The following is an 18743-nucleotide window of genomic DNA, read 5'->3' as shown; positions in this document are numbered from 1 at the left end:
CTGGGCATGCTCAGTGGCCTCACAGGGCCAGTCAAAAGCTTCTAGAAACTTTGACAGAAAGCTTCCCGCTTCAGGGCTCCGTCAGTGACGTCACCCATATGTGAGGACTACATCCTGTTGCCCTGGGATAACACCTATTACAAGGTAAGCAATTTTGCTTTACATCCACCACTTCCACTGGGAGGGGCCGCTCTATGTATCTACCACCCTCTCTGCAAACAAACATCACCCAAGAAAACTCCTGAGTCTACTTCATTTACCCTCATCCCATGACTTCTTGTTTAAGAGCCTCCTTTTTGCTGAAAGAGGCTAGCCTCATGTATATAGAAATTGTTGAGTTATTTAAATGTCTCTATCATATCTCGTCTATCTTGCCTTCCTTGTCTAGATCTTTAAGTCTATTCCCATATGCTTTAAAATAAAGATCATTGACTCTTTTAGTAGTCACCCTCTGGATCAACACCAAACAGTTTATATCCTTTTGAAGGCACAGTCTCCAGAATTCTACACAGTAATATCTTCTTCATCATCAGAGGACATTTTTTTAACTATTTTATGTGAGTAAATATCTGTTAACCCACATAAAAAGATCTGCTGATAATTGTTTCCCCCATCCTCACTGCAGGTGAGTACGTTACCCATGGAAAAAAGGAATGGGGAAAGGGGTGGAGTTAGGTTGGGGAGGGAAAGTATGTATGGGACTTTCATTTTGAAAGCCCCATGTGTAATTTCCATGGGTACATTTGCATCTGCTTCACAGCAAGTACAACTGTACACATGTATTAAGTACTCACTGTGCTCTGCCAGCTGAATTTTCAAAAGGAAACAAAGTAAGGTTTTCACTTTGAAAATGTGCTTGCAGTCTTGTACCTGCAAGACTGCAAGCTCCTATGTTTACTTCAAAAATTGCCCATCAGAGTCTATTAGGATTCACTTTGGTGCAACTGGCACTTTTTATCACCATGTAGAAGATAGTTTATAGTTTATTAGTTTTTCTATACCGCCATATTGGCAATAGCCTTCACAGCAGTATACAGTTTACATATTAAGGAATAATACAATAAATAAGTTCAATAAAAGATAACAGCTAAAATTAATTAAAAGCACATAAAAGTATTTTAGCTGTACAGATAGAAATAAAATTATAGAAGGGCTATTCCCCAGTATGGTATTCAAGGGTAAAAGTTAAAACAGAATAAACCCATCAAGCATACCTTTTAGTTGTCAGATTTAAGTGTGACATGCTTCAAGTAATGTTTTGTATCAAACCTATTGCTGTATCATGGGATCTCAGTGTGGTACTAACCCAGTTGATGAAAGCTCCTTTTGAGCCTCTTGAACCTCACCTAGGAGGTCTCAGGTCACATTTTCAAAAGTGGTCACTTTGGCCTGTAGAGTCGGTGAGCTTCAAGCCCTAGTGACTTATTCACCATATACAAAATGTCATTATTAAAGGGTGTCTCTAACCTGAGTTCCTGCCTAACATGATGTCAGATTTCCATCTTAACCAGTCAATCATCCTTGCAACATTTTTCCCCAGGTCACATGCCCACAAAGTTGAATAAGTCCTGCACAGTTTGGACTACAGAAGTGCTTTAGCCTTTTATCTGGAGTGACTAAAGCCCATAGAAAGTCCACCTAGCTTTTTGTTTCTTTTGATCCAGATAGGCTCGGGATTGCTATAGCCAAACTTACACTATCTAATTGGATAGCAGATTGCTTTTCTGTTATGACTTAACTCTAGAAGGCCTTGTTAAATGCATCATGTGAGAGCCATGGCAATATCAGTGGACCATCTTAAATCGGCCTCCATTGAGAAAATTTGCAAGGCTGAAACATACAGTTCAGTCCACATATTAATGTTTTGCTATTTTCTTTGATCTCTATGGGGGTAATATTAAAAAATCTTTACATATGTAAATGGGCTTTTTGAAAATTACGCCAAGGGTTGTACATATTGAAGTGTCTTTATACATACTTTTACATGTACTACAAAGAGGCATTCTTTAGGGCAGAGTTGGAGAGGGAAATCATATGTGCATTTTTTATTTTATTTTAAGTATGTGCATAAATGTTTGCATGGACAATTATACCTTCTGTCTAGTGTAAGCCCACTTTGAAATTTAGGGCTGAAGTCTGCATATATATTTTAGGTTTGAACCCTTCTGTTTACTGGGTGAGTGTACATTTGTTTTAAGTAAGATTAATTTTTAAACTTTGCTTTCCTTTTGGCCAGTGTTATACTTTAGGTATTCAGACTGCATAGGATTCCATTTGTATCTGGCAAAAAATTACTAACTGTAATAATGCATTAAATGGATAGTAACTGAATTGATATTTTTGCTTATCTTCTTCTGCACAGCTTGCCGCTGCTCTGAAGTCAGATGCCAAACAGGATTCAGGTGTGGAAAAGAAAGCAAACATGAAGGACCGCCCAGAGTCTGTCCTTACTGAGGCAGAGGAGACAAATAAGAAAAAGAAGACTCTCAAGGTCCATTCTTTAGACACAGCCCTAGCAGGGGTGTCAGCCACAGGGCTTGAAGAATCTGAAACAGAAAGCCTGAGTGACAGTGACAAACAGTTATTGCAAAGATTTAAAAACTATGAATATGGACAGAAAGAGATGGCCTTTATACTGACACTCTGGGATCGAGTACAAGGAAATGTGTATCAGCCTACTATTGCTGATGAAAATCAGGAAGAAGAACAGGTTCCTGAACGCCAACCTCCATCAGGAAAGAAAGGCAAGAAAGACAGGGAAAGAGAACGACTGGAAAAAGAAAAAGCTGAAAAGGAACGTTTGGAGAAAGAGAAGGCTGAGAAGGAACGTCTTGATAAGCTGAAGGCAATAGAAGAGGGCAGGGCCTCTTACCTCCAGGAGGGAGATGGAGGAGAAGGGATAGAGGGAGATGAACATTTAAAATTGGGTGTGCCACACCTTGACTTCCTGGCATCTGGCCCTGATAATCCAAGTGTAAATAATGTCCTGGAGAATGACAAGCTACCATCTCTAATCGAGGTAAAAAATCAGATGTAGTTTTTCAGTCTAAAATAGATATATATGTAATAGCATATATGTAATGGTGTTCGGTGGAATAGTGCTTTCAATATCACTGCTCATGAAAGAGAACATCCATAATTTATGAGAGGTAAAGCCACAGTTTACCAACTGAAGTATGAAGATAAAAACTGTGTATCTCACTGCCTAACCAAGTTTATTGTTTATAACTAGGGATATGCATTCATTTGAAATAAAACGGGGAATTTTAACAAAATTTCCCATTTCATTTCAATGTTTTTTAAAAAAGAAATGAAAAAAATCCAAACAAAATTTTGTATGTGTTTGTTCATTTTATTTTAAATGAATCAATGCTATCACTGCCACCACAAAAAGAAAAAAAAAATTCCTGTGCCCTTTTCCATTCCTTCCCCCGACCCTCATAGCCTGAAGTTGAAATTTCTTCACAAGGCAGTGTTATGGTTTTGGATGGAATTGTGAACCCTGGGCCGAGATGAGAGATGTCTCCGCCCACAGGCAGGAGCCCCGTGGGCTTCACCATCAGTGGGCGTTGTCTCAGCGACGTAGGACACAGCTGTGAGAGAGACTTTATTAGGGAGAAAAAGATAATGCATAACCCGAGGAGCGGGAGATGCAATAACACTGTTCTTGAGCAAGGGTACTCAGAATGGTACTGTAGATGAGAAGATCCAGTAGTGGCCCACAGCGCGGGGTATGCCGAGGATAACTGTACTGTAGATGATGAGGTAGCAGAGGTCTGGGATACAGGAACCAGGCAGAGGATCTTGAGTAGGTGCAGCGATATCCTGTAGCTCAGATAGGTAGAATTGATATGCTGAAGAACGGTAGTGGCTCGAGACAAGGGGTACACTGTGGAGACTTCAGCAATGTTGGTATCGTAGGAAACTGAAGAAGGTACTCACACAAGGAAGTTCCAGGAGAGATACCTGAGGATCAGGTCAGAATAAGTCCAAGGCAGGAAGGCCCTCCGAGGAGCGGATAGCCAAGAAGCGGAAGGGCCCCCGTGGAGCGGGTACCTAAAGCGTCCGAATGCCACAAGGAGATTCTGGAACTGAAGATTCCGAAGTGAAGCGGACTCCTTGCTAATTTGTCTTAGCAGTGGGCTGGTCAGCTTAAGTACACTAGTGGTTGACATCATCAGGAGGGGACACCCCTGAGGTTCCTGCCATGACATATACAAAAGGAGGCCATGCATGCATGCACGTGCCTAGGTGATTCTGGAAGTAAGATGGTGGTCGGTGGCGCCCACACCGTCCCGGGGTCGCCGGGGAGGTCAGCATTGGTTGGCAGAGGTCGCCATTCTTCCAATGATTGATGGTGGAGGGAAAAAAAGAGGTGAGCATGAGAGGTCGCAGCCATCTGCGACCAGGTGCAACAGGCAGGAGGGATCCCTAGTTGTTCCTGCCCCACAGTTGCTGTTATTGGAAATGGCGCCAGCAGACTGAGGCTGGTACCATTGTTAATTTTTACGATACAAAATGGCTCTAGCCTGAACCTGGCCAGTGCCATTTCCAATAGCTGTGGAGCAGAAGCAACTGGAGATTGCTTTAAAATGTAGGGCTAGTTTTTTCTTTCCACTTTAAAGAAATAAAACAAAACAAATGAAATGAAAAAGTGGTGAGCCTGTTGGTCGCAGACGGCTGCGACCTTTGCTGCTCACCTCAGTTTGCCCAGTAGCCTCGATTCTGGCTAAGATGGCCATCTCTGCTTCTGCACACTGACCTCCTTGGCGTTCCCAGGACGGTGAGGGCGATCACGGTCACCATTATGAACCCAGAGTGACCTAGGGCACGTGCGCGCGCACCTGCCTCCTTCTTGTGCACGTCATGGTGGGAACCTCGGGGGCTTCCCCTCTGCGTGACGTCACTGCTTACGTGTATATAAGCTAACTGGACTTTCCTACCTACGAGTTAGCAAGGATTCCATCTTGCTATTCCTTTCTCTGAGACGCTTCGCATTGCTGTACCGGTGTTCCTGGCTGAGTGACTTAGGTACCTGCTTCTTGGGGGCCTTGCTGCACTCAGGACTATCCGTTTCTCAGAGAGCCTCTCCTGTTTGTCTCACCTTCTTCAGCTAAGTGGGTTCTCCTGCATCGGATCTCCGCTGCTGCTACTACATATTCTCTACTGCATTGTGAGTACAAGACCTACTCTTCGTTACCTCATTTATCCTGCTGCGTGGGATCCTCGGGTTACCCCGCTCTGTGGACCACTACTGGATCCACGCTGTCTTGTTCCAATTGCCAACACCTTCCTCTGGCTTACCCCGCACTGCGGACCACTACCAGAGCTACAACACACAAGCTTTATCTGAAGCAAGTACTTTCCAGATTACCCCACCTTGCGGACCACTACTGTATTTACGCTGTCTTGTATCAGTTACTCACATCTGCCTCCAGCCTACCCCACATGACGGATCACTACCAGAGCTACCACGCACAAGATTATCAAGAAGCAAGGATTTCCCGGGTTACCCGCTCTGCGGGCCACTACCGGAGAATCCATCCCAGGTCTTCTAATTCCAGGACTGAGTTTACAACCCACTCCTTGGGTTTCTCTTTGCTGTATAATAAATATTCTCTGACTCCTGTGTCCATCACTACTGATGGAGAGTTCCCACAGGGCTGTGGGTGGCTGTGGGTGGAATCAGCTCTCTCCATGACCCAAGGGCCCACAAACCAAGTTAAAACATAACAGATTGCTAATTCCATGGACCAGGCTCAGCTCTCAGCCTTACAGGCCATTCCTGGCCTGGCCCAATGGATTTTGGAGCAACAGAGAACTTTGGAGTCGTTGACTACCGCCTTTAATCAGTTGAATACCAGACTGAATGCTTCTCCTACTCCAGTGCATCACCCCCGGTGGTTACCGGGCGTACTAAAGTTCCTTTACCTGCCCCTACTCGTTTCTCAGGAGACTCCCTGTTCTGTAGGGGCTTTTTAAACCAGTGCTGTATGCACTTCCCCTTACAACCGCTGTACTTTCCTACAGCAATTACCAAAACAATGTATATCTTGTCCTTGTTGGATGGGAAAGCCCTGACTTGGGCTTCACCATTATGGGAACACAATGATCCAGTCCTGAATGACTAGCCTGGCTTTCTGACTCTCTTCAAATCTGTATTTGATGATCCTGCATGCCAGTCTGTAGCTGGTTCAGCACTCCTACACCTCCAACAAGGGACTAAACCATTCCCGGACTATGTAATCAAATTTAAAACCCTGTCTTCTGAACTCCTGTGGGATTCGGGTTGTTTAAGAGCTATCTTTTTAGAAGGCTTCAACTCTCGTATAAAAGATGAACTTGCGGCATGGGAGTTGCCTAATACTCTAAGCTCTCTTATGGATCTCGCTGGAAGGATTGACCATTGTATCCGCGAGCGATCTGCTGAGGTAAATCCTCCCAAGAAACACCCTTCTGGAGGTAATCGCACTCGCTCCTTGCCTTCAGCTCTGTTTCTAACACTACCCAATCCTGAAGAAGAGGACGAACCCATGCAATTAGGCTGGAGTCACTTAACCGCCAAGGAGAGGCGCTTTCACAAAAAGATGGGCCTCTGCATGAATTGCGGGAAGACTGGCCATGCAGTCCAAACTTGTCCCATCTGTCCGGGAAACATGCAGACCTAGGATCCACCAGAGGATTCTTCGTAGGTCTGACTGCACCATCTCCTCCATTGACTCTCCCGGTCTCTATCATCTCTGGGCCGCTCGAGTTCGCCACACAAGCACTAGTCAATTCTGGTGCAGGTGAGAATTTTATTCTGAAAAGATTGGTAGAACAGCTACGCATTCCTACCAAACCAGTACCCACACCGCTACTTCTCTCATCCATACACAGCGAGCCGTTGCCAGGAGACGTTTTGCTTACCTCGCAACCCGTCTGCCTATGCACTGGGTCACTGCATACCGAGACCATCACATTCCCGATCCTCGAGAAAGCTATCCACCCTATAGTACTGGGTATCCCATGGTTGCAAGACCATTCTCCCCAGTTCACCTGGTCTTCAATGGAGTTATCTCAATGGGGTCTGACTTGCCATGACAGATGCTTAAAAAAGGTAACACCATTACCATGCTTGGCCACTTCTACTGCGCTCCCTGGTCTACCACCGCAGTATGCATCATTCCAAGATGTATTTTCTAAACAAGCAGCTGATGTGCTTCCACCACACAGACCATTTGATTGTGCAATTAACCTGAAACCAAACACAGAGCCACCCAGAGGAAGAGTTATCCACTCTCATTATCTGAGACCAAGGCCATGTCAGCCTACATTCAGGAAAATCTACAGAAGGGGTTCATTAGACCATCTAAGTCACCGGCAGGAGCTGGATTCCTTTTTGTCGGCAAGAAGGATGGATCCCTTTGCCCTTGCATTGACTTTAGAGGTCTGAATGAAATTATCATCAATGATTGATATCCTCTATCACTAATATCAGAATTGTTTGATCGGCTCCAAGGCGCAAAAATCTTCACGAAATTAGATTTAAAGGGCGCTTGCAACCTGTTTCGCATTCATCAAGAGGACGAGTGGAAAACTGCCTTTAATACTCGCAATGGCCACTTCAAGTATTTAGTGATACCATTTGGCCTGTGCAACGCTCCAGATGTTTTTCAAAATATGATGAACGACATCCTGTGAGACTTGCTATACCAGTGTGTGGTTGTAGACTTGGATGACATCCTCGTTTTTTCCAGTAATGTCCAGAGCCATCAACTGATGTTATCAAAGTCCTGCAGAGGCTGCGAGATCATTGTTTATACGCCAAGCTCGAAAAGTGTGCATTCCATCAAGAGTCTGTTCCGTTCCTAGGATACATTGTGTCTAACAAAGGCTTTCAAATGGACCCCCAGAAGACCAAAAGCATACAAGATTGGCCTCAGCCTACTGGTATTAAAGCACTCCGCCGTTTCCTAGGCTTTACTAACTATTATCGCACATTCATCAAGAATTACTCGACCTTAACGGCGCCACTTACTGCTATGACAAGAAAAGGAGCCAACCCTTCACATGAGGAGTAGAGTTGAGTCTGACTTGGCTTCAGAAGTGGGGACTGATTCTATGGTTTTGTTTTCCTGTAGTCTTACTGGCAAGACTACAGGACCGGCAACACTACAGGACCAACATATATGATCCCTCTGATGAAGGAAGTATTTCTGAAATGTGGCCATGTCAGGTGATTTATTCAACTAAGTAATCGAGGTCACTGACAGGAACATAATGAATAGTCTTGATGATAAAATTTGTTGTTTTTGATGGCGTTTACTAAGTAAAAAATTGATAAGAACATAAGAAATTGCCATGCTGGGTCAGACCAAGGGTCCATCAAGCCCAGCATCCTGTTTCCAACAGAGGCCAAACCAGGCCACAAGAACCTGGCAATTATCCAAACATTAAGAAGATCCCATGCTACTGATGCAATTAATAGCAGTGGCTATTCCCTAAGTATAATTGATTAATAGCCATTAATGGACTTCTCCTCCAAGAACTTATCCAAACCTTTTTTGAACCCAGCTACACTAACTGCACTAACCACATCCTCTGGCAACAAATTCCAGAGCTTTATTGTGCGTTGCGTGAAAAAGAATTTTCTCTGATTAGTCTTAAATGTGCTACTTGCTAACTTCATGGAATGCCCCCTAGTCCTTCTATTATTCGAAAGTGTAAACAACCGAGTCACATCTACTCGTTCAAGACCTCTCATGATCTTAAAGACCTCTATGATATCCCCCCTCAGCCGTCTCTTCTCCAAGCTGAACAGCCTTAACCTCTTCAGCCTTTCCTCATAGGGGAGCTGTTCCATCCCCTTTATCATTTTGGTTGCCCTTCTCTGTACCTTCTCCATCGCAACTATATCTTTTTTGAAATGCAGCGACCAGAATTGTACACAGTATTCAAGGTGTGGTCTCACCATGGAGACGTATATAGAGGCATTATGACATTTTCCATTTTATTAACCATTCCCTTCCTAATAATTCCTAACATTCTGTTTGCTTTTTTGACTGCTGCAACACACTGAGCCGACGATTTTAAAGTATTATCCAGTATGATGCCTAGATCTTTTTCCTGGGTGGTAGCTCCTAATATGGAACCTAACATCGTGTAACTACAGCAAGGGTTATTTTTCCCTATATGCAACACCTTGCACTTGTCCACATTAAATTTCATCTGCCATTTGGATGCCCAATCTTCCAGTCTTGCAAGGTCCTCCTGTAATTTATCACAGTCTGCTTGTGATTTAACTACTCTGAATAATTTTGTATCATCCGCAAATTTGATAACCTCACTCGTCGTATTCCTTTCCAGATCATTTATATATATATATTGAAAAGCACCGGTCCAAGTACAGATCCCTGAGGCACTCCACTGTTTACCCTTTTCCTCTGAGAAAAATGACCATTTAATCCTACTCTCTGTTTCCTGTCTTTTAACCAGTTTGTAATCCACGAAAGGACATTGCCTCCTATCCCATAACTTTTTAGTTTTCGTAGAAGCCTCTCATGAGGGACTTTGTCAAACGTCTTCTGAAAATCCAAATACACTGCATCTACCGGTTCACCTTTATCCACATGTTTATTAACCCCTTCAAAAAAATGAAGCAGATTTGTTAGGCAAGACTTCCCTTGGGTAAATCCGTGTTGACTGAGTTCCATTAAACCATGTCTTTCTATATGCTGTACGATTTTGATCTTGAGAATAGTTTCCACTATTTTTCCCGGCACAATAGTAGAAAGCGTATCAACAGTGACAACTGATTTGAAAATAATCAACATTTGAAAGGAAATTAAAGAATTTGATTCACGAATATTTAAGGGTGCACATAAAGGGGCGGATTTTAAAAGGGTTAGGCGCGTCGAGCCTATTTTGCATAGGCCCAGTGATGCGCACAAGCCTCAGATTTCTCAGCCAAAGTTCTAGCTGCCAGGAAGGAGATTTCACCATATTGCAAAGGAATCAAGTTCTTTCAGTTTCCAGCTCGTGTTCGAGTTTTTCACAACAGAGAAGTGAAAATGCTTATTACTAAGGAAGAGGACTAGGCCCATTTTTTCTACTGCAAAATGCTCTTGTTCAAAGCTGCCTTTTTGTAACTTGAATTGCTCAAATGCTAGGTGGTTAATAAAATGTTTTGTTCAGCTGAAGCTTTTGCAGGTTTTTCGCTGATTGGAGTTCATAGTCTGCGAGTAAGTCATTCTCGCTTTATTTAGATTTTTGTATCCAAGGTTGGTTCCTGTATAATTTTTCCCAGCGTGAACTCCTAGAATGTCCCTAACTGTGGAGGAAGCCTTTCACATAAGAAGAATTCACCCAAAGAAGGCAATGGTTTTCATCTGGCTTTGGGGGATTTGGGATGCTGGTTCTGATAACTGTTCTAAGGGGAGGGAGGGTAGGGGCATGGTATGAATGGATGTGTGGTGTGTTTGTGTATGGCTGTACGTTAATATTCAAGTTTATGTATTGTTTTTTGAATTCTTGCTATCTCCATGTGTTCCTCTAATTTTTGTATGGGGGGTGGAGGCGAGTAGGCTAGGAGATCCCCTCTTTACTCTCTCACTCATATGTTGCAGATGATTTATTTTTTGTTTTTGATCCTAGATAATTTGGTAATTTCCTTTACTAATATTGATGGATTAAAAGAAAAACATTTTTAAATTTATTATGAAAAGGCAATGCTGATATGGCATTTCTTCAAGAAACCCATCTAACTGATAAGGAACACCAAAACCTAAAAAGAGAAGGGTGTGTCAATGCCACGTTTCTTCTTTTTCTTCCATAAACATTTTCCCTTTGAAATGTAGTACAGCTTTTCTGATATTAATGGTAGATTTATGATTGTGTTAGGATCAATCTATGGTAAAAAACCATTTGTCTTTGTAAACATATATGCCCCAAATATGTACTCACATACGTTTTTTCTCTATTTATTTAACATTTTTATATACCGAAATTCATGTAGCAATGTTACATATCATTTCGGTTTACATTATAACATTAACAAGCATGTAAGAATGCGATTACATCAAACAGGGAGAATAAACTTGGATCAAGGAACTGGGGAATAAAGTACAATGAATACGATAGAGTAATGAAATTCTAGACTAAAACCTGGCTAAGTATCTAGGAGTCATGGTACATGGTGCACATTGAGGGGAGATTATTGGTATGGATTAAAAGCTTGTTCGAATAGCCAAGTTTTGAGTGTCTTTTTAAAGGTGATTGGGCAAGGTTCCTTCCGGAGTTCCGGAGGTAGAGAGTTCCATTGCGCAGGGCGCGCTGTGGATAGAGTTCATTTATTTAATGAGGTTTTGATGGGTGGGGCGAGGAGAGTATCTCTATAAGCTGCTCTCACCGGTCTGGAGGGAATATGTGGTTGAAAAGGGATATTGAGTTCCAGTGGAATGAGCTTGTGTATAGATTTGTGTATGATTGTTAGTACTTTGTAAGAGATTCTAAACTTAATTGGGAGCCAGTGTAGGTTTCTTAAGATGGGGGTAATATGATTTCTTTTGTTAGACTTAGTCAGAATCCTGGCTGAAGCGTTTTGAAGCATTTGTAATGGTTTTATGGTGTTAGCTGGGAGGCCGAGTAGGAGGGAATTACAATAGTCAATTTTTGAAAAAATGATTGCTTGTAGAACTGACCGGTAGTCTTGGAAGTAGAGGAGCAGTCTGAGCCGTTTCAGGACTTGCAATTTATAGAAGCCATCCTTAGTGGTATTATTAATAAACCTCTTTAGGTTTAATTGATTGTCCATGATGACTCCGAGGTTTCTGACTTGAGAGGAGAAGGAAGGTTGACTAGTAGGGAGTATGTTGGACATTGCATAGTTACTGTCCTGTGAAACGAGGAGTAATTCAGTTTTATTGGAATTAAGGATTAAGTTAAGGCTCATGAGCAGGTTGTTGATGGCTAGGAGGCAGTTGTTCCAGAATTCTAGTGTTTTTTGTAAAGATTCCATAACCGGGATGAATATTTGCACATCGTCTGCGTAGATGTAATGGGTTAATTTTAGATTGGAGAGGAGCTGGCAAAGCGGTAATAGATAAATGTTGAAGAGGGTGGGGGATAAGGATGAGCCTTGAGGGACTCCCAGAGAAGAGCGGACTGGGTGTTATTCGTTATTGTTGACACTGACCTTGTAAAATCTGTTACGTAGAAAAGATTTGAAACAGCTGAGAGCAGTGCCTTTTATGCCAATGTCAGAAGTGTTGAGTGGTTCTCTGATCTTGCAGTGAAGCTTTCAGTCTGGGAGGGTTATAAATTGTTACTAAGAGGAGACTTTAATATAACAGTGAATTTGTAGGTTGATGCAAACTGCCAAAAACCCCTCATAAAAACCAAGAATGCATGGGCATTGGATTCCATTGTAAAGAACTGGGAGTTTTTGACTCATGGAGAATAAAACAGTTGGAAGGTCCAGATTTCACTTTTATTTAGCAATACATGGGATCTGTTTTCACATTGATTATGTGCTTCTCTTAGATACTTTATTTGATAATTTCATTGATATGGATATTCTGGAATACCATTCTAGGATCACTCCTTGGTCACTATTCAGTTATCCCTTATGGGTGGTAGGAAATCTGGGAGATCCTGGAGAGTACCCCCAATTTTGTGAAAATAAGAATTTTGCACAGTTTCTCAGGAGTAAGTGGGACGAGCTTTTCAGGCCTCATAGCATAAATGCTCTCAAGGTAGAATTGCTGATTTAAAAGACTACATAAGATTGACCTAAAGGCTGATATACATAAACAGATCAGCGAAATCAGGGTGGAACTCAATGGTTTACTAGAACTCAGTGCTAAGCAGAATATACATTGTCTTAAATATAAACTGTACCAATGGGGTAAAAGGATTGGAAAACTTTTAGCTAATCTGATGAAAAAGTACCAAGCCATCAACTTTGATAACATAGCTAAAATATAAGGGGAAATCTTGTGAGACTTCAAGTGATATTTTTGATGTTTTCTTCCAGTTTTATAAACATTTCTATTGGGAACAACCTTAAGATCTAGAAACCTGTCATTGTTTTTTTAGTCACAACCACAGAAGCAACACCTCCTCAAATGAAATCCAAAACATGTAGTAGAGAGGGAAAACCAATTGCAATTTTTAAATTATTAAATTGTTATATAAATCACTATACTGAGGACAACGATATCAGAATAAAGTACCTTGTTTTTAATCCACTATCTCTCGCCCGCAATGGGCCCCAGAACAGTATCAGCCATATCGGCACTATATTTTTAATCATTTACCGTTGCCTCATAGACTAAACGTTTCTCTAATTTTTTATTACACTTCTTTATTAAATACCTACAAAAAATTCACTGGATAATTCATTTAAATTATTATTTAAATCTATCTTTTAAACATACTAAAAACCAAATATTTAGCTCCCACTGTAGTGTTCAAAGGTTACCCAACATGGACCATGTTTCATCCAAAAAAAACCTTCATCAGGTGAACTTTATCTATCTGTTTCCAAATAGACGCCTTCAGAACTGTTCCCTCATCCTAAAATTAAAATCAAACACCCTAATTTGCACATCGATGTTATACACATTATCTTCCTCACTATTTGAGAACTCACCAAGGGAGTTACAATTCTCTCTCCTAATGGTGCCTCAGCATTCCGGGGAATCAGCCCTTCATTTCCTCCAAACTTTATACCCTCTCTGTACTGTCGTACTGTCTACTGTTGTAGTCGGGAGATGGATCCTTAGTCCGGCCGGTTGAGGCGGTGTCCCGTGCAGAGAGAGCCGATCGGAAGGCAGACCACGGCAGGAGAAGCGAGGTCTTCACCCTGGAGATCCGTGACCCCTCCAGAGGAGATGTGGGGGCCTGGACCGCTGGGACTTAGGTGGCTTCGCCCTGGAAGCCCGTGATCCCCCCAGGAGGAGCCTGTAGGGACCCGGGCCGCTGGAACTTAGGAGGCTGACCGTGGAAAGGCGAAGGCCACAGACGAAGAGACGGACCAGGATCAGGGCAGGCAGCAGAAGTCGGAGACGATGAGACGGACCAGGATCAGGGCAGGCAGCAGAAGTCGAAGACGATGAGACGGACCAGGATCAGAGCACGAGAGACAAGCAGGCTGGGACAGGAAGACCGGAACAGGAGCACAAGGACAGGCTGGCAGGATCAGGAACTCAGGAACAGGCTGGCAGGATCAGGAACACAGGAACAAGCTGGCAGGATCAAGAACTCAGGAACAGGCTGGCAGGATCAGGAACACAAGAACAGGCAACCTGAAACTCCAGGGAGCTGACCACGTTGCAAGGCAAAGAGGGAGGCTCAGACGCCGAGTTAAATCCCCCTCGGTGTCTGACGTCACTCCAGGGGCGGCTCCCTTTCTTTGCGCCAAAGGGTTCCTTCTGCGCGCGCGCGAGCCCTAGCGGCGGAGCCGACAGAGTCCGCTGGCATCTCCCTCGTGGGAGCACCGCGTGGTAGGCCGGAGCAGGAACGGGGAAATCGGAGGCCGCGCCAACCCCCAGGACCGGGGTCAGGTAAGGGGCCGGTCGCGAGGGCCGCAACCGGTACCGCAACAGTCTACGGCCAATTCCTAAATGGACAGTGGACAGTACGACAGTACAGAGAAGAGGACGATGTTGAATTGTTGGATATAGCGATGCAGTTATAAGCTTGACAAATTGTGAAGATGATGCTGATCTGTATGAATAATATAGAAATATAATTTTTGTAATAAGAAAGTAAATAATAATTGATTGTAACTTTTTAATGGTGTGGATGGATGAAAGAGTATGAATGGGGTAGTTTTTTATCTATATAGATAGGGATTTATATATCATATGAATAAATATTGTTGTATTTAACAATTCTGCTAAGGGGCAGGCAATCCTGATCTCTTGCCTCATCTACAAAACTGGAGTGTACCACAACGTCTCTAATATTTTTCACCTGTTTTAGAGCAAAACAGGGACCCTCCTTGAGAGTCTCATGTAGCCCTAAAATATACCAGTGTTTCTTAATACTCTTTTGTACCTGATATATAAAGGGAGAAAATGGTAACACACTGATTGGTCTCAATTCTCGATCTTCATGGGTGCTATTAAACGGTTTGAACAACAAATCTCTGTTTACCTAATGTGCTCATTTGTCTTCAAAATATATGCTGGATATCCCCTTTGTTTGAAAAATTATATCATCTCTTTGGCTTTTAACTTATAATCATATATATCTGAACATAATCGATGCAGACACAAAAATTGTCCAACTGGCAAATTAGACCGTAAGTGCTTAGGATGGGAACTGTCATAGCGTAATATCGTGTTCCTATCAGAGGGTGTACGGTAAATGGTAAACTCAAAACCCAGTTCCTGGATAGTGATGAATATATCCAAATATGCCACCCCCTCATTACTATATGTCGATGTAAAACTTAAATTGGGGTCACAGGAACTTAACCACTGCATGAACTTTGCAAAGTCAATGGCCTCTTCCTCCTACACAATCAAAATATCATCAATATAGCGCTTCCATAACTTGATACAGTGCACAAAGGGGTTCTTAGCAAGCCACTTCTCTGCAAATTGGCCCATGAACAGATTAGCCACATCCAGTGCCATAGTGGCCCCCATTGCTACCCCCTTAGTCTGTAAAAAGAATGTCCCAACAAACATGAAGATTGTTCTTCTATGGGTGTAATATACGGTATTTGGTGTCCGTGGCCCCTTTTATATATAGGGAAAACAAAATGGTGCTTAAGGACTCGTTTGATTGAGCATAGGAGTGCGATTATGAGAAGTCGAGTCGAAGCGAGGTTAGTACAACATTGTCTGATAAAGGGACATAAGTTTACAGATCTAACCTTTGCCGTAATAGATCAGCCTTTTGGCAAAAAAAGTTGTACTATTGTTTTAGAAGGGGGATGAATTTCCGACACACGAACTGCAAATGATTCAGCTAACCCAAATAGAACTTTGGTGATGTTTTGCTAATGTGCAACCAGGCCATGCATGTTATATACAAATCTATCTGCAATATTGGAGGAGAGTTTGTTCTGGCAATAGGAATTTATGAGGCAATTTTTGTGATCTTAGTATCATTTATTTTTTTTTCTCTGTGGTAGTATGAAAATTGCACAGTTTATCCTAAATAATATGTATATTTGTTCATTTGGATCATGTGAATAGATGGTGTGCATAGGTAGTGTATGAAGGATTTCTGGTATAAAGATTTGTCAACTGAGGGACATTTATTCTTATTATTACAGAACCGTTTTGCTTTGTAAAGCTTATTTTAATGTTTGCTTCTTTGTTCTTCACTGCTCTTATTGTCTGATACCAGTTGATTATTAATAAACAGAAGGTTTTGTTTAAAAAAAAAAAAAAAAAGAATACTTAGTTTCATTTTAGGTCTCTAAAGAATTTTTTCACTTGGATACATTTTGTAATAAAAATAAATTTAAAAAATATATAAAAATTATATGACTATCAAAAAACATTAAATATTGGTACCAGTGGGTTTGTTATTTCTGAAAAAAGAACCCAAATATGTCAGCTCTAGTTGAATACCATACTTTATTAGATTCCAAAAAAGGACACAATATGCATCACAATCAATTGAAATCATTGATCTGGTAAGTGTCCTATTAACACTAACATAAGAACATAAGAACATGCCATACTGGGTCAGACCAAGGGCCCATCAAGCCCAGCATCCTGTTTCCAACAGTGGCCAATCCAGGCCATAAGAACCTGGCATGTACCCAAAAACTAAGTCTATTCCATGTTACTGTTGCTAGTAATAGCAGTGGCTATTTTCTAATTCAACTTAATTAATAGCAGGTAATAGACTTCTCCTCCAAGAACTTATCCAATCCTTTTTTAAACCCATCTACACTAACTGCACTAACCACAACCCCTGGCAACAAATTCCAGAGGTGAATTGTGCATTGAGTGAAAAAGAACTTTCTCAGATTAGTTTTAAATGTGCCACATCATAACTTCATGGAGTTCCCCCTAGTCCTTCTGTTATCCAAAAGAGTAAATAACCAATTCACATTTACCCATTCTAGACTTCTCATGATTTTAAACACCTCTATCATATCCCCCCTCAGCTGTCTCTTCTCCAAGCTGAACAGTCCTAACCTCTTTAGTCTTTCCTCATAGGGGAGCTGTTCCATCCCCTTTATCATTTTGGTTGCCCTTCTCTGTACCTTTTCCATCGCAACTATATCTTTTTTGAGATGCGGTGACCAGAATTGTACATAGTATTCAAAGTGTGGTCTCACCATGGAGCGATACAGAGGCATTATGAGTTTTTCCTTTTTATTCAGCATTCCCTTTCTAATAATTCCCAACATTCTGTTTGTTTTTTTGACTGCTGCAGCACTCTAAACCGAAGATTTCAATGTGTTATCCACTATGATGCCTAGATCTCTTTCTTGGGTGGTAGCTCCTAATATGAAACCTAAGATAACATGGGTTATTTTTCCCTATATGCATCACCTTGCACTTATCCACATTAAATTTCATCTGCCATTTGGATGCCCAATTTTTCAGTCTCACAAGGTCTTCCTGCAATTTATCACAAAACTGCTTGTGATTTAACTACTCTGAATAATTTTGTATGATCTGCAAATTTGATTACCTCGCTCGTCTATTCCTTTCCAGATCATTTATAAATATATTGAAAAGCACGGGTCCCAATACAGATCCCTGAGGCACTCCTCTGCCCACTCCCCTCCACTGAGAAAATTGTCCATTTAATCCTACTCTCTGTTTCCTGTCTTTTAGCCAGTTTGTAATCCACAAAAGGACATCGCCACCTATCCCATGACTATTTACTTTTCCTAGAAGCCTCTCATGAGAAACTTTGTCAAATGCCTTCTGAAAATCCAAATAAACTACATCTACCTGTTCACCTTTATCTACATGTTTATTAACCCCTTCAAAAAAGTGAAGCAGATTTGTGAGGCAAGACTTGCCTTGTATAAAGCTATTCTGACTTTGTTCCATTAAACCATGTCTTTCTATATGTTCTGTGATTTTGATCTTTAGAACAATTTCCACTATTTTTCCTGGCACTTAAGTCAGGCTAACCGGTCTGTAGTTTCCAGAATCACCCCTGGAGCCCTTTTTAAATATTGGGGTTACATTAGCCACCCTCCAGTCTTCAGGTACAATGGATGATTTTAATGATAGGTTACAAAGTTTTACTAATAGATCTGAAATTTCATTTTTTAGTTCCTTCAGAACCCTGGGGTGTATACCACCCAGGCCAGGTGATTTACTACTCTTCAGTTTGTCAATCTGGCCTACCACATCTTCTAGGTTTACTGTAATTTGGTTCAGTCCATCTGAATCATTACTCATGAAAACCTTCTCCAGTACGTGTATTTCCCCAACATCCTCTTCAGTAAACACCGAAGCAAAGAAATCGTTTAATCTTTCCACGATGGTCTTGTTTTCTCTAAGCGCCCCTTTAACCCCTCGATCATCTAAAGGTCCAACTGACTCCTTCGCAGGTTTTCTGCTTCAGATATATTTTAAAAAGGTTTTTCTGTGAGTTTTTGCCTCTACCGCCAACTTCTTTTCAAATTTTCTCTTAGCCCATCTTATCAATGTCTTACATTTAACTTGCCAATGCTTATGCTTTATCCTATTTTCTTCTGTTGGATCCTTCTTCCAATTTTTTAATGAAGATCTTTTGGCTAAAATAGCCTCTTTCACCTCACCCTT

General features: G+C 41.7%; 1 protein-coding gene across 1 annotated transcript in view; it reads left to right on the top strand.

Moving 5' to 3' along the window:
- The window catches only part of HYDIN (HYDIN axonemal central pair apparatus protein), a 1819717-nt gene that overhangs the window by 1112144 nt on the left and 688830 nt on the right, over positions 1-18743 (top strand). Inside the window, exon 46 of the mRNA XM_029609235.1 lies at positions 2363-3019. Coding sequence (XP_029465095.1) covers positions 2363-3019 — 657 coding nt within the window. The remainder of the gene's footprint in view (positions 1-2362; positions 3020-18743) is intronic.

Source organism: Rhinatrema bivittatum, chromosome 7 (assembly GCF_901001135.1).
Source record: "Rhinatrema bivittatum chromosome 7, aRhiBiv1.1, whole genome shotgun sequence".
NCBI classification, from domain to species: Eukaryota; Metazoa; Chordata; class Amphibia; order Gymnophiona; family Rhinatrematidae; genus Rhinatrema; species Rhinatrema bivittatum.
The sequence above is the reverse complement of the archived record's forward strand: the minus strand, read 5'-3'. Positions and strand labels throughout refer to the sequence as shown.